This window comes from Aptenodytes forsteri, unplaced genomic scaffold, assembly GCF_000699145.1.
Source record: "Aptenodytes forsteri isolate BGI_AS27 unplaced genomic scaffold, ASM69914v1 Scaffold258, whole genome shotgun sequence".
NCBI lineage: Eukaryota > Metazoa > Chordata > Aves > Sphenisciformes > Spheniscidae > Aptenodytes > Aptenodytes forsteri.
In genome coordinates this window covers 2,959,520-2,975,865 of record NW_008795250.1, presented here as the reverse complement: position 1 = coordinate 2,975,865, position 16,346 = coordinate 2,959,520, and the positions used below count along the sequence as shown (strand labels likewise).

The window sequence follows — 16,346 nt, the reverse complement described above, 5'->3', positions numbered from 1 at the left end:
TTAAAAAAAAAAAAAAAAAAAAGCCCCAAACCACAGGACAGTGTTTCTAATCAGCGTACAATAACAACGCAGCGAGCAAGCATGCAGACAGAGAGGAATGCGGCATCACTGCAAATCCAACAAAGGCATCCTCTCCGTGCGCTTGTGGGGCTACAGTTCGGGAAAATGGAAGAGAAAAGGCTTGACTTGGTATAATAAAGTCCAGTCTCAGCTCTGATTCCTCCAAAGCTCTGAAGGAAAGGATTACTCCAGACCACCTGCATCTCCTCTGCCCATTCAAGACTATTAAGGGAGGGTGACAATTGTCACAGCAGGACTCTGAGGTTACAGATCTCACAGGAGCCAGGCTGTGATCACAGAACGATCACATCAGCATTAGCCATTTCATGGAAAGTATTTCTACGTCGAGTTGTCATGCACATATACTCCAACACTGTTTGATGAAAGGGATCAGCAAACGTCAGCCCCTGTGCAGAGCACAGAAAGTGAAACAACGCCTGAAGCCCTGTGGGCAAGTCCAACCACCCATACTGAATACGATATGTCTCTTTAATATGGAGTAGATGCACGCAGGAACCTCATCAAAGCTCAAGAACCCATCCCAAACGTAAGACCTCAAGGCTTTTTACAGAAGAATGTTTATTTCAAATTAAAGCTCCATACTTCTAACTCCTTGCTAATAACCCAAAATTCATAAAGAGGTAGAAGAAAACCAAGAAACCCAGGTCTGTGAGTGTCTCATCTACAGAGCCAATGGCTCCATCAGGAGACACAATCTCCTCAACAACAAACTCTCCCGCTATCCTGAGCGATCTCATCAGTGATGTTGGAGGTAGAAGCCCAATGCTACTTACTCCCACTTCACCCATAGAGCCCAATAATTCACTATTTCCACTCACAGTTTAGACAACAGGTTTCGGAACCAAATAAAATTTCTTATTTTTTCAAAACTTTTTTTCAAAAATGTTATTTTTTCAAAACTTTTGCCAAGTTTTTGCTCTTCTTTTAATAACTGCTACACTGTGCAGGCTCCCTATATAAAATTGTTCAAAACCTTGGAAGGCACTTGGTAGATGCAAGCTGCTGCTCTTGATGGTGTAAAAAAGCAAGCACATGCCAAAATGACATTTTTACAATGCTTTTTTGAGAGCCACTGCAGTACAGTCTTTTCCAGACAAACTCCTCTGAAACTTTCAGTGTATCAACAAGCTATGCAAAAAACGTCAAGCATTTCAGCATCTGAAAAATACATACATCATCGCTCTATCAGGAAAGGCAGCTGCCTATGAGTTATAGGAGTCGTGGTGGGACAGTCAAGTCTGAAAATCCTCAAAACCTCAATCACTCCAGCCATTTGAACCAACTATAAAGCTCTTCTGTAAAACACACAAGAAGAATAACCAGCCCATCGGTTCCCAACGGTGCCAACAATCCAGTTAGTCATGAGTGGGATTATCAGACATCAGTATTCTCTGTAAAGTCCCAAAATGTCAAATGAATCCTACTCTTCCTTCCTGATTCAGATGAATCTGAATCTAAGTCACCTCTTTTACTCCCTGAGCCAGAGGAAGACCAGGAGAAGACCTCTTATCGTGGTGAGGTTCCAGTTAGAGCATCTCAAATTTTGCTCTAGTATGTCGAGCATGAGCAAGTCAGTAATGAACCTGCTACCAGAGAGAGGTCACTGTCGGATAAAATTTGGTGGTCAGGATGCTAATGTTGTAAGGGCAGTGAATAAAAAGCACGGGTGGTGCCTACCTTTTCTTAACACAATTCACGGCTTCTTACAAAATGATTTCGTCACGGAGATTACATCAACCTTTCCCACCAGAGCCTTGTGCTCCTTTGTCTTCCCCCCCAGTCACCACAATCACCACACCCTGATCTTTCATTTCTTGTACTAGATATTGGTGACAAACCTTTGTAAGTGAATACCCAAGATTCGTGAGCAGAGACATCACCAAAAACATTTTGGAAAGCACTTGAGAAATTCATGCTCAACCATTTTAGGTAGCAAGAGGGGTTCTTTGATCTCAACAGAAGGAGCATCTAGGTAAGACTGGTTCAATACAAAACCTGGTGGCCCAGGTTAAAATATTAGAAGAAACAGTTTAATCCAACCTGCCAAGTTTTGCAGCGAGGTGGTTGACGGCACTTTGCTGCATGTTGTTCCATCATCACAGCTGTTTGGAAGTAACCTCCAGCAGGAGGGTGGTTACAGTTACGTTTTACGTTTTTACGAAATTTCTAGCAATTTCTTAAGTCTGTGCCCAAGACGCAGGAAAAAAGTACAAATACCACATCCATTATATGTCTGTCACAAAGACACAGTAAAAGCATTTGTGTGCCCTTTGTTAGGGGAGATTCAAGCCTTGCACAAAGGCAACGCTTAACTTTTAAAGATTAAAGATCAGTAACAGTTACTGAGCTTAAACACACATCTCAAAAGGGGAGAAAATATTCCCCCCCTCCCCGGTAAAAAGGAATCAAAATATCTACAGCTGACCCTAATGACAACACGTCACATGCTTACTTATTTGTGACACAACAGACTGCTCTCAGAGACATTACTCAAAATGTTGCAAATTCTCATACAACCATATGACTACAAGGAGGAACCCAGGGAGAGAGCGTGGTGTGATGCCGTGCTCAACGTTCTTAAACCGGGGGGGGATACAAGAACACTAGATGCAGAAACAGCCAAAACAAGTACTGCAGCAGAATAGAGCTTATATACTTTGGAGAATATAAGAAGAAAACAGAGGTGTTTCTGTTTACCGGCCACAGAATATAATTCAAAATTCCTGGAAACCACATATTTAGAAAGAAAACACACGTTCGCTGACATTGTAATCCTGAGACAGACCATAATAGAGAAGTTAAACATTTCATGCAGTGCCAGCCCCATGGTTAGCAGCGGCACAGACTACACTCAAGTTTGAGAGCGGCTGATCGAGTTGTGGCTGCTCCAAAGCATCTCGCAAGGACCCAGGTTGTGAAAGGTCTGAAGAAAAGATAATGGGAATCTCCTACAGAGGATCTCCAGCTCCTGCCATACAAGAACCTTGACTAACGTAGGCACTTAGGACCCCACCAAAAATTTCCTGGAGGTCTTAGGTCACCACTCTGCTGTGGGATGAATCAGTGCTACAGTTTAAGGAACGACATATGAAGACTACTACTTGTGTCACGTACACTCAGCAACGCACAATTCTGCTTTGGAGAACACTTACACAACCGTAAGTCATTAAAACAGTTAAAGACTATGACAGAACAGAGTGCAAACCTGCTTTCCAGGAACGGCATAGAAGGTGAAGTCAATCATTTTCTAGATTCACACACATTAGGCTTCTCGTACATTATTTTTATGTAAATAAATCAAAACTGAAAGAACCTCTTCCAGAGCTGAGTGTACATCTCAAAGCATTGAAAACCACCCCAAGAGTTGCCCTTTTAGTAATAAGGATCATGTACAGACCTCTGCTAGTTTGTACGGTAAGATCAGCTTCTCTCCTACTGTCACTGTCTTTCTGGTAACCAGGGCCTCAAACAGCATCTCTTCTTTCACCTAAAACAAAAATCTTGACGTTAATGATTATGGTAGGAATAAATTTTTTTAAAATCTAATTTTAAAAAAAAATAAAATTTATAAGTGTAAACATTTTCATAAATGTAAAATTTATAAATTTAATTTTTTAAAAAATTTAAAACACTTTTGCCAGCCCTTGCAGAGTTAATGTTCAATGCATAAGAACAAGCTAGCCATTGGGAGGAGACAACTCAGCACATAAATCCAGCATCAGAAATCAGACACCATGGTATTGAAGGGAACCTGATTTTCCACATTCAGTCATCGCATTTCTAGCAATTTCCCCTTGGTTTCCTTCGTTCCCGGTGCAGCTCCTCCCTCCCACACTTTTTGTTGGTAAAGTAAGTCAACTCTCTAGTGTTGTCAAGATGACACCATACAAATTACTCTACAAATAAGCAAAACAGTGTCATCAGTTTAAGAGGTATCCTAGTGCAGAGGTTTTTTTGTGTTTTTCAGGGTGGTGAGGAATTAGAAGGAGGAAGAAACCTTTTGAAAACCACCTGATATTTACTCTGCTATTCACACCTGATATTTACTCCCTAAAGACGACAGTTCCTGGCAAGGCGATAATCTCTAATCAGCCGTAACAGAAACCAGTTTGTAGAAAAAGAAAAATCAGTTGTGTAAACACAGACACTTTGGCAAATAGGTAAACAGTGCCAACAAATTAAGCAGTACCTGCCATGAACTGTTGTGAGAAAGCCTCTTTTCTGACCAGTTTCAGGTCCCTCTTATTTTGATGTCCCCTGGAGAAATTCAGAAGCATGCCCTCTCTACCAGAAAAGATGGTGATACTCTTATACGTAAGTTAGACCTAAATACTTTGAGTTGTTGACCGCTCTTTGCTAAATTTCAATGTCAAAAAAGAAATTGTTAGTCTGGGTGAAAATCTTTGAGCCCAGAGTTGGTAGCTATGGATGTATACGGAGATGCTGTTGCTTGAGAAGCCACACCGAAGTCTAATACAAGCTGCTTATCCTAACTGAAGGACTCCATGCAGGCACCAGGCCCACTCCGAACATCTCTGATGAAGACTAGAAGCACCAAATCCACATTTCTGAAGCCATCCAAGGCCGTATTTTTATCCCAGGTAAACCATTTACGATTTGATGCAGATGATGGGGAACTTAGTGGTTTATGTACTTTGACTTACTGGTTTAATCCAGTAATTAGTATGAGGAGCAATGCAAACAAGCCAGTGGAACTTAATAAATCTCACAAACCATTGCAATAATGATGCCATTCTGTACAAAATCCTACCGTCTACCAAAAATACTGTCATGGGAGTCTCCCTGATAAACTCTAGTGCATTTTTATATAACTGACTTTTTCTGCAACACCCACTAACAAGAACTTGTTGCTGTGGTGAGGAAAGCAGAAAACATCAAGTCGCCTGTATATGACCTTCACCTAACAGCAAGGTCTATGTCATTGGAAGTCGAACGTCAACACCTCGAGGTTCGTTTCACTAGTCCTCAGTAACACTCTAGAGCCCCCAGTTCCTACAATCTGATTTTACCTTTCAAAATCAAGCGGAAAAATAATAATCTTCTGGTTCATCCAGAAATCCACAGCAAGTTTTCACATTTGGTTTCTATTCCTCTACGTTCAGCAAAATGGCAATTTTTAAAAATTTCAGCTCTGCAGGCAAAACATGGACACTCTTCCAGCAGCTTGCGACTGCGGGACCATCGGCTGCCCTCCCTCAGTTGCACAGCTTGGAACAAAAGTGAGTTTTACACCATCCGTTATCCCACTTCAGGGATGCTGCAAACCCGCAGCCAGCAGGCTGGCTTTTTTTAATTATCAAAGGCAACATGGCAGAGGGGTATCAGATGGTTACTAATCAAAACAGCCCACTGTAATATTCCTAAACAACCTAAATGCTTCCAAGTCCCACATTTGTCAGCAAACACAGGAATTTTAAACGGTTTAAACAACTACCCGCGCCGTCCCTCACCATCCCCATCAAACATTCACCCTGGTTTCCTTCTCCCTCTGCTCTCCTGATGGATGAGACCTGCAGATGCGCATCCTTCATCTCCAGACCTGCTGCAAGCTGACCCGGAGGGATCGCATCGAATCATCTTCTCGTACAAAAACATACTTGGCAAGGATGGGAACGTAATCCCTGCATCTCCCTGGGTCTCTGCCTGCAATTACCACCCCGTGGAGCTTGATATCTTGATTGCTTCATCACTTCTGAGAGCCAACACCATGGGTACAGCCAAATTATCCTAATTTTCATTTAAGGTCACAGCTTGAAGGTAGCTGACTCCTCATGCCAACGAGGAGCCACAGGAGTTTTCTAAAGATAAACTCGGCGCATGCCGATGACTAAGGACACCTGGTGCGTTGAGATACTTGCAGCTTCCCTATCGCGTACATCCTATGCTTCCTCCTCCAGAAAGCATGATACACTAAAATAGAGACAAAAACCATCTTAGCAGATTAGCAAAGAGGAGAACACAACTTATTTCTTTATTTTGTGCCCCGGGAGTTACACTTCTAAGTTACATTTCATGGATTTTTGTTTTCTGGTGCTAAAGGGCAAGTCCTGCTCTCCCTCTTAAAAAAAGCTACACAGCCCGTAGGAGTTTATATTTTAATTACAGGGACAAAACACAGATTTAAGACTTCACTGCCACATGCAAGTCGAACCAACGCTGAGAGGGCTGGATGACTAGAGCTCTAAAACCCAGTGAAGGATGACCAGCAATGCTGCCACGGCTATAAACGTTAGCGGAGCGCGGCGGGGAGCAGACAGCCAGTGGGCTCCCGCAAGGGCTGGGCTGGAGCCAAGGCAGGCGGAGATTGCTTCTCCAGTAATGCTGGGGTATTATGTTATAGCAGCTGGAGAAAAATGAACCATTTCCAACTTGAGAGCAAGAAAACATCGCTTTTTGTCTCTCCTCCCATATTTGAGAAAGGGATTACAGTGTTGAGTGCTCGTTCAAAAGCTCCCTGGTGTGGAGTAACAGAAAATAAATTCAGATTTCTATCAGTTCTTCTCGAAAGAGATCTGAACCTTTTCTTCAGACTTTCTTTCAAACAACCAGAAAGTTATCTGACTCGAGTTCTGGCTTGGAGCTTCGCATCCGATGAAGATGAAGATGTCCCTGCTCATTGCAGGGGGGTTGGACTAGATGACCATTGGAGGTCCCTTCCAACCCAAACCATTCTATGATTCTGTGATCCCCAAAACTTCGTCCAGAAAATGGATCCAGAAGAAAAGGCTGGATGCAAGCACTGGCTGCCTCGTAAACCTCACCTCCCTTTTGCTCCCCAATTACTTTCCAAGATGTTTATCACACGAGGAGCACAACGTCTGTGGGATCCCTCTGGGAAGCTGAAGACAATTTTTTAGCAGAAAAAGAACTTGAGCACATAAATCTCCCATGGAGGTAGACATTAGCTCCAAAAGCTAACATCATTAATGCAAAAAGAGATCTGGCAAAACTAATGTAGGACACTTGATAACTTATATTGACCTTTATTTGCATTGAGGCTGGTTACCTAAGCCTAAAACCCGAATATAAAACCACTCCATTGAGCGAAGACAGCATTTGCCTTCCTTACTCAGTGCTCCACCCATGGAAACAGTTTCCAGTATTAGTAAATGTATACAATTAAAATGTTCCTGCTCTCTAAATGGGGAAAAAAAAAAAAAAGTCTCTCTTAAGGTCAACTGACACTAGGATCATTTCTAATAGATTGCTTTTGTTAATAAGCCCACAAAGGAGCCTTTCCAGGCTTTTCCCCAGAAACACAAAAGTTTTCCCCAGTTTTACACAATCCTCTATGATTTCTGCAGAGGACCCGTGACATTTGCAGCGCTTGCACAGGACTCCACGTCTGCTCGATCCATCAGGCAGCCTTGACATCATGCTACGGCACGGTATTTCAGCAAAGTTTAAACAAAGGCCATGAAAAACCTGCCAAAAGCCTCACATAATCCACACGCTATGTCTATTCTTGAAAAAAAAAATGGAATGGGGGTCTTACTGTAAATGAAACAATGATCTGCAGAGTCTGGCCAAAATCCTATACTGCAGTTTGCTTTTTCAACAAATGCTGGTCTGAATGTTTTAATAAACCAAAAACATATTGGATGGGGTTGTTGGTATCTAAGAAAAATGAAATTCATCGCAGATCATCATCTCCTCCCAGATTCCTTCAAAGAAATCTGCATATTAGCTTCATTTTATAGGGATACAAATCTCGTTACACAGAGGAAGGATAGTTGTCCAGTGTTGTTGCATTAACTGCTGCAGCAGGAAAATTCCCCCCGTTGTCCTTAGAGGCTCAGAGGCTCCAACGTAAACTAGCTAAGCTCACGATAATTTGGGCCAGACTTTCCTTCGGAGGGGGAAGACACCTTAGCTTTGCCTTAACTTTTCATTTCAGCCAGTCTGTTTGGTCCTCTCCTGCCCATGAAGGCTGCCTCCCCACCGGTGCCGTGCAGGAGGACCTCTGCATCCCCTCTTCTTGGCTGGTCTCAGAGATGGCCAATTCAGCTCCTGCTTCTCAGAGACTTTCTTCCACCAAGTCCAGTTGGATTTTTTTTTTTTTCTTCTTTGCCATGTCAAATCCTTGACTGAACAAATCCAGCAAGTCATTAAGGAAAAAAACCCAAACCAAAACACTCCCCAAATCTTCGCCTGCAAGTATCAGATCACAGCAGAGCTGGTTTCTTGCCTCATTTTGTTATGCTCAAGAACGTCCTGCCAAGCACCCAGTAGCTGCACGAAAAGAAGTTAAACTATTTGTCAATTAATATTCTCTTTATTCTGAGATGATTTTTCAGTCTTAGAGAGTAATGCCAAGATCTGGAGAGGGGATTAATAACTTTTTCAAGCCAATTCATATTTGCAGCAACAATGGTGTAAAAAGCAAAACTGTATACTGTTCAGTGACCTCAAAAAAAAAAGTAATAAAAATAATTACCCAAGTGAGACAAAATACAGTGTCAAATGTTTCAACCAATATTTTTGGTCTCTGGCTGAGAAGAATTCACTACACTTAATTTGGAGAGTTTTAAGTAGCTAACTGACACATAAAGTGCAACAGATGCTCTTTGTGATAGTTTCATCTGTTTGAACCCTTTAATCCTCGTTTTGGTCAAAACTGAGCAAGAATGACAAAAGAGCTATTCAGCTCTGCAAAGGTTCAGCATTTCAGAAAAAGAAACCAAGCACCTTTTGAAAATGAGATTATTGGCTTTATTTCAGCTGATCGGGGAGTGGGTCTATCGGAAACTTTACAGTTGGAGGCAACCAATGTCTCCGATTCCATGGATAAGTTACCATACAAATGCAACTTTAAGGACAAGCAACACCACTTACCCAAACCCAGCAACGTATTTCACAAGATCATACCTGAGATCTGCATTGTCCTGACCTAATTAACAAGTATTTTATGCTGTATACGGTCATTTAGCTTGCAAAAGAATTACCAAGATGAACAGAAATCTATCACTTTGCTCAGCTATACCAGATTCTACTGCTTTTGCAAAATGGTGAGGTTACTTTTTTTTTTTTAACATGTTGTTGACACTATCTGCAAGTGAGCATGGTATCCATGCTCTGTGCCGTGCCAGACCATGGCACGTTGGATCTACAGGGCTCAACCGATGCATCATTTCACATGTACACGTGCAAAAAATAACCCGATACCTTACAGCATGCAGATGTTGCAGAAGAGTTTGTTTGCGGAAGAAAGCCAGGGCAAAGACCCAAAGCCTGGAACTTTTTCAGATCTCTAAGTCACTCTCTTATTCAAAGCTTTTTTAAAAAACGATTACTTCTTAAATGACTTGGCGCTCTTGCTATGGCCATTTTTAATGGGGTAAGATCAACAACATTCTCCTCCAAACTCATATTTTCCTTCTGTTTATTCCTGCAATCTCCAACGCCAAGACGCAAAGAGCATCCAGCTGCTTATACCCATATTATACAGAAGCTTTCCTCGCCCTGAATTCAAAGCATTAATGAAGTGCTATGAAAATCTGAGAGCGCCAATTCCCAAGTTCTTTAAGTAGCGAGATAGCACAACGGTTATTTAAGGGAAGGAATGGGAAGAGCATCATGTGTACACAAAATGACAACGAGTTATCTTCTGATACGATCATAAAATTAGCAAAAATTAACCTTCCACACCTTCCAGCGAGTACAAAGGGATAAAGATAATAGTTGTTTTAACCAACTACAAGTATAACATTTCAGTATCCTCTGGAGTTGCAAGTGGTTTAGAGCGTTTCACGAAAAGTGAGACGGTGAGAGTTTCTGGCCACCTCTATCCATGTCAAGAGGTTTCGACCTCAGCTCTCAAAAGCGTAAGGCAAGCGCAGGATAAGCTGGCTCATTGAAATGAAGACTTTTCACATGAACAAGTAATGCCACAGCTTCATAACCTGCCTGGGCTAACAGAGCAGCTCTCCTAAGAACTTAGTGCTTTTGCACTGATTTACAGAATTGGATATAGCCCTGGGCCATCCGGGCTGAGACCTGCAAACCCTTCCCAAATGATACTGGCACAGCGGTGACTCACAGAGGACAAAGTGCTTTCGGTAAACGGTCTTAAACAACAGATAGCATCAAGAGGTTCACAAAAGAACTAGATAAATGCACGGATAATAGGTCCATAAATGGGTACTAAAGGGATGAGATGCACCCTCCAGCATCTCTAATGCAGCCTTTGTGGATGCTGGCAGGGTAACAACAGACAGCAAAACATGGTGAGCGAGCTCAGCATCTCCTGCAGCCACCACCTGAACCAGAAGAGTGGGCTGATGGTCTTACAGTTGCTCCAGTTTCTTATACAAATATTGGAACAGATTTCAGGAGCATCAGGGAATTTTGGTGAGGAAGCTGATGGTTGGCGATTGAAGAAGCTACTGTATTGAATGGCAGGTTTGCTTTCCACCTGGAACGGGTTTGCAATCTTTCAAATTTTAATCACAGAAACAGTATTTTCAGTCAATTAAACCTGAAGCTGAAGAGTAGGGGAAAAAACCCTACATTAAAAACCTCATTAAAAAAATCTTTATAACTTTTCACTGGCAAACACGAACAGCCCATATGAACGGTAACACAAGAGAACTTACTCTTCAGTGAAACTGGAAATAAATTCAGAGGTGGCTCATTAGGTGTGAACGTTACAGGATGGAAAGCAAAGGCTTACCTCCAGCAGGTCCGACACAATAGGTAGTATTTCAGGGTTACAAATATCGATGGAGTCATCCCGGTAAGTCTTCTTTTTGTAACGGATGTTACCCAGGTGTAGTATTGCCGACAAAAGAGAGAAAATTCTAAAGAAAATAGAGAGAACTCATTTTCACTCAGTTGTTTTTTCTTAAAGCTAATGAAAAAGCAAACCACATCCCCAAACATCCAAGTGCCACCTTCGTATTTGATTCATTCCTCTAATTTTCAATCCGAAGCAGTTTATGTCTCAAATCTCTAAATGTTTCCTCAAAAGTGATGCTCAAATTAAGCATCCAATTCACCTCATGTAAAAAATATTTTCACTTAGTCAAGTACCAAACTTGCATCGGTACGGCTTTTGTGAAAATTATTTGACACATCAAACCCACAGTTACAAAATGGCACCCCATATTAGAAGAAAAAAAGAAATCCTCGAGGAATCTAGATATCCAGATTAAATATCTATCATGCAATTGCCTAAATTAAGGGGGAGACTGGGCTCAGCCATGCAGGTGATCCTTCTCAGTCCCCTGGCACATGTATTTATCACCTTCTCAGATGTAGTTCCAGGTAGGAAGCCTATACAAAAAAGCATAAATGCTTTTATAATACATAAGCATACTGAGACAGAGAAAAGATGTTACACTTCAGGTAAATTTATCCAGCCAATTTTTTTTTTAATTTGATCATTTTTCAGTGATATCCTCACTCCTCTTAAAAAAAACCCAAAACTCCTCTAAAAAAGTAGCTCTGAGACTATTGAGTCATGGCTGACTTCAGCAATAAACTCTGTTTGTCCCTGTTTCTATACTCTCCGGGGAGCTAAAAATGAATAAAATCATATCGGACTCCGAGCCATGCCACCAGCTTGCCTGCACAACACCCCTTCACCTCTCCAAGCCGATCCTTCCTTATCTCTAAAACAGGGATGCTGATTCCTTACAGTGAATTACAGGGATGCAATTATAAACATTTCTCTTCTGTAACCGTTTCCACAAAGGTGAAACCCCATGTTTTGCTATAAACAATCACTTATAAAAGTATAGTAATACCTAAAATGTCTTTCCTTGTTATACTCAGCTGAAGGTGGTTACTCTTTCGTGTCACAGCTGGACCACGCCAAGGAGAATAAATTTGCTCATATAGCGAAGAATCCGCTATATTTTTTGACAGGCAAAATTCACTAGGAGAAATACAAGAAGTTGTGTGCCAAGAAAAGTTATTGCACAGTAAATCAAAAGCGTGAATTTACTGTGACATCCAACTCCGCTCAGTCCAGACTGATTGCTTTACTCTGGCAATTAAATGCCCTTACCCTACAGCAACCTTGCACCCTAAAGAGGCTCTAGAAAAACCTTGTCGCTGAAACCCAATTCTTGAAAGATAAGGAACCGCACTGGCATATAACATATTTGCATGAAAAGGATGTATGCTTTGGTTTATCCATGTGCATGGAACGGATAGAGAAAAAGCAGTCTTAATTTCATAATTAATTTGTTACAAGGTAGGGATAAAGGATGGATTCTTGTTGGAGCAGAAGGCAGGACAATGTCTCACAGTTAAGGGCTTCTAACTGTTGGCTCGGATATATGTTAAAAAAGCAAGAAAAATGATGCTTAAAAAAACATGAGGTAATCCACTCAGTTGGAGTGGATTATTTATATGTTAGCATCTTAAACGTCATTTACCCAAGGTGATGAATAGGGTTTCAAGTGCCATTAGTACAAAGCAATAATTCTCTGTTCCCACGATTCTCCAGGATTTCAGACAGAAAGAACCACGTTCATTAAATTATTGTTTGAACATTTTGACTCAAAAAAGCACAAGATTTCTCATTGTGTTCCAGCTACTGATGTGCTTTTCAGCAATACTTAAAACATCAGAATCATACTCATTTTGAGCTCTTTTTTTTTATACATAATTTTCTATGCCTGTTACTAACCTTAGTAACATATTTGTCAAATTAATTCAAACATACTCAAGACTTTCAAGCCAATGATCAACATGAGAGGAATTATTTTGTGGTTTCTGTTGAAGATGACCCTCGTGAAGCATGTAATTCCTTGCAGTCAGCGGAAGGCAATATTGCAACCCAACTAAGAAGTCCAGTTTTTCAACCAGCACTTCCAGTGAATTAGTGAACAAAGGCCAGCTGGAAATGAGTCTACAGAACTGGCAATTGCATGCAAAGGATTATGCATGATGACTAATAATCAGGATTTCTGATCAAACCAGGATCTGAATTCATGACATGCAGAGTTAAGGCATGACTATTCATGAACGGTTGAAAAATAATACTTCAAGGTTCCAACTTCCTGCCAACGCGCCATTTGCATAAAGAGGATCATTAACTACAGTAATGACAGGCATATTTTGTTGGTATCTTCAAATTTTGTTTACTCCTTTATTGTATGAATGGTCAAGTGTCATTATGCATACAATCACAGAATGGTGGAAGGGGGAAGGGACCTTCAAAGATCATCTAGTCCAACCCCCCTGCAGGGACACCTTCCACTAGATCAGGTTCCTCAAAGCCCCGTCCAACCTGGGCTTGAACACTTCCAACGTGGGGCATCCACAACATCTCTGGGCAACCTCCTTCCAGTGTCTCACCAATTATTCCTTCTCACCAGCCTGATATGTTATGTAGAGCACAACAGTTACGTTAGCTCAAGTCAGGTGAATTATCTCACTGATTATGGAGGTTATATTAACTAATATAATCTTCAAACTACAGAAAATAAACTCACTGTCTGCGAGTCTTGGGAAGAAACCCCACCATCTCCATGGCCAGTTGTAACCGCTCAAAGTCATGCTTCAAGTCCTCCCCTTCCACAGAAAAGCAGTCCTGTTGGGTTCAAACAGAAAGATTTAGCACTGAAAGAAATTAAGACCAGAACAGGTCCAGATGGCCAAGTCAACACTTCATAAATATCATTTAGTGACTTCCATGCCTTTTGTCGGTGACTAGAACATTTCCAATCTGGCACAGGGAAATGAGATATCCAGGGTGCCCCACTGACATTATGAGGAATAACTGTGGCTAATTACCCCCGACACCCAGCCCAGGGACAGGGGGATTGACAGCACCATAGCAGATACAGCAAGAAACACATACGCAATACAATAAAAGACCAGGATTATCTCCAGTGGCAAGGCAGAATTTTTCTTCTTAAATATTAGAAAGAGTACACACAATTAGTAGTTTGATTTTTTTTTTAAAGTATTTTTTTAAAAGTTTGATTTTTTTTAAATTATTTTTTAAATCAAGATGTTTAGGAGAATCTGCTTCTACAAGGACTTTATGGAGAAGCTAACCAGAGTGCAAATTTCAATACAATAATTATTTATTATTGTATACACACATTTTTCTCTGTACTGCATTTTTATCCAGCATGGTGAGATGGTCTTTCCAAGGACGCTACATCTCCACCACAAATGCCTTGGTTTGAATAGCCTGGACCTCAGAGAGGACTGTGTTGGTATACCTTTTCCAAAATAACATTTTTGGCTAATTTTTCCTGGAGATACGTCCTTATTTCTGAGGTTTAACCTCTAACGCAAGAGGTAAGTCACACCATTCTAACAGTATGCGGAGAGCTCGTCAATGTGGGACAATCAGCATACAAAAAGGATGTGAATTAACCACAAGATGAAATATGTTACACATTTACAGGCATTTTTTTCCACATTAAGTCCTGGTCCATTTGGATTTCCTATAACTAAAGAGGAAGAATTCAGTTTTAAAATAGAATTCACATAATTTCATGTAAAGTGTCAGTGAATTAAATCCTGCAAAGGAAAGGGAAAGCTTTAAATATATTTTTCACTAACTTTATTCTAACTACCAAGAAGTCTTCTAAAAACACGAACATTGAGAGAATTTGAAATCCACTACATTTTATATTTCTTGGAGGCTAATGTCTCTGAACAGTTTAGTTTTTCAGATAATCCCCAACCTGACAGCAGTCACTGATACTTTCAGGGAAATCCGATGACATTCTGGACCCAACTAATATTGTCCTGCACCAATAGTTAGGGAACACAGTTAAATTAATGCTCCTTAAATGAGTATACAAACTATTAATACCAAGTTCCTTTTACTTTGGCTCACCTTGCCCCCCCCCCCCGGTTATCGATTATTCTCTCTCACTTCGTAGCCCATATTTAATACTTTTTCCCATTGCTGCCTATAAAAATTCCCAACCTCTGAATCAAAATTAGTTTATTATGCATCACACAATATCGTGTTATCTTAAATCTCATAATATTTTACTAGCACTTAAATAGAGACTTTCTACAAGTTAATCCAGGTATATAATTTTAAAATTGCAGCTGCATTTACAGTGACAATTAATGAAGCAGCTGTATCCACATAGTTTCTTTTGGTCATTTGTCTGTAAATCATATTTACCACATGAGCAAGCGTGCAGAAACTAATTCTGAAAGTCTGCACTAAACAGAGTTATGGGAATACTACAGTGAACGTCACTGAGCAGGTACCAAGCAGTCACAGGATGATGACTATTACTTGCAGAGACACTTGTACTCACTTATAGTAGATAGAATAAATCATAAATACAGGATAAATATAGAATATGTAGAATAAAGTTATTTTATATTATCAGCTTCGTGTCTCAAAGCACCTATCCCCATTTAAAGCCTGACAACTGTGTTAGTGGTATGTTCTTCATCCCACTCCATAGCATCATTACAGTGATAGCTGCTGATTATGGGGAGAAATGCTTATTTAAGATATTTACTGCAACACAGGAGACTCCTCACACCCAATTGTCCTATCCCCTTGACTGAAAGCTAGAGAAGTTCAACTGGAAAAGAAAATCTAAAATTTTTTATCAACAGTCTTCAGGGACAACAACTTAATATTGCACGGACAAACTGAATTTAGAGATGTTGAACAGACTATTGAAAATTACCCATTTTTTAACAGACGTATAAGCTCTCTGTACACCTTATCCAAAGGAATGCAACAAAGACATCTATACTATGTATCAGTAAGATCATCAGGGATCACCAATTGAATTATTTACACCAAAAAAATATCAGGATAAGAAGTTGTCCCTCCTGAACTCAAACCTGAGCCAACCGGCCTCCTTGGCCACTACACACACGCTAAGGAGAACCTGGAGAAGTTTTCACACCCGCTAAGGTGGGACCCGGAGTCTGCAGGACAATAATATACTCACAGATTCTCCAAATAAGTCCTTTTAAAAACTTTTTTAAAAGATACCAAGCGTCGCTTTTAGTGGTGCTCCACATTCCAGGAGACAATTTCATTCTGTGGCATCATTCATCCAAAATTACGTCACGAGTCAACAGCGAAATACCATAGACAACTCAGAAGTAGCACAATCTATGCCAAAGGCAATTCAATTAACAATTTACATAACAATTGCCAAACTCATTAATCTGCATGGCAAGGCCTTTTTGCAAATTATCTACTTAAAAGCAGATGCTCTCTGTAGTATTTTAGCTCTGTACTGTTTCCTAATGGATGATAAACGGATGATAATTAAAAAAAAACAAAC

General features: G+C 40.6%; 1 protein-coding gene across 1 annotated transcript in view; it reads right to left on the bottom strand.

Moving 5' to 3' along the window:
* The window catches only part of MYO9A (myosin IXA), a 152,997-nt gene that overhangs the window by 95,142 nt on the left and 41,509 nt on the right, over positions 1 to 16,346 (bottom strand). The window contains exons 5-7 of the mRNA XM_009278887.1: positions 13,548 to 13,645; positions 10,775 to 10,901; positions 3,479 to 3,568 (exon numbers count right to left, since the gene is read on the bottom strand). Of these exons, the coding sequence (XP_009277162.1) occupies positions 3,479 to 3,568; positions 10,775 to 10,901; positions 13,548 to 13,645 (315 nt within the window). The remainder of the gene's footprint in view (positions 1 to 3,478; positions 3,569 to 10,774; positions 10,902 to 13,547; positions 13,646 to 16,346) is intronic.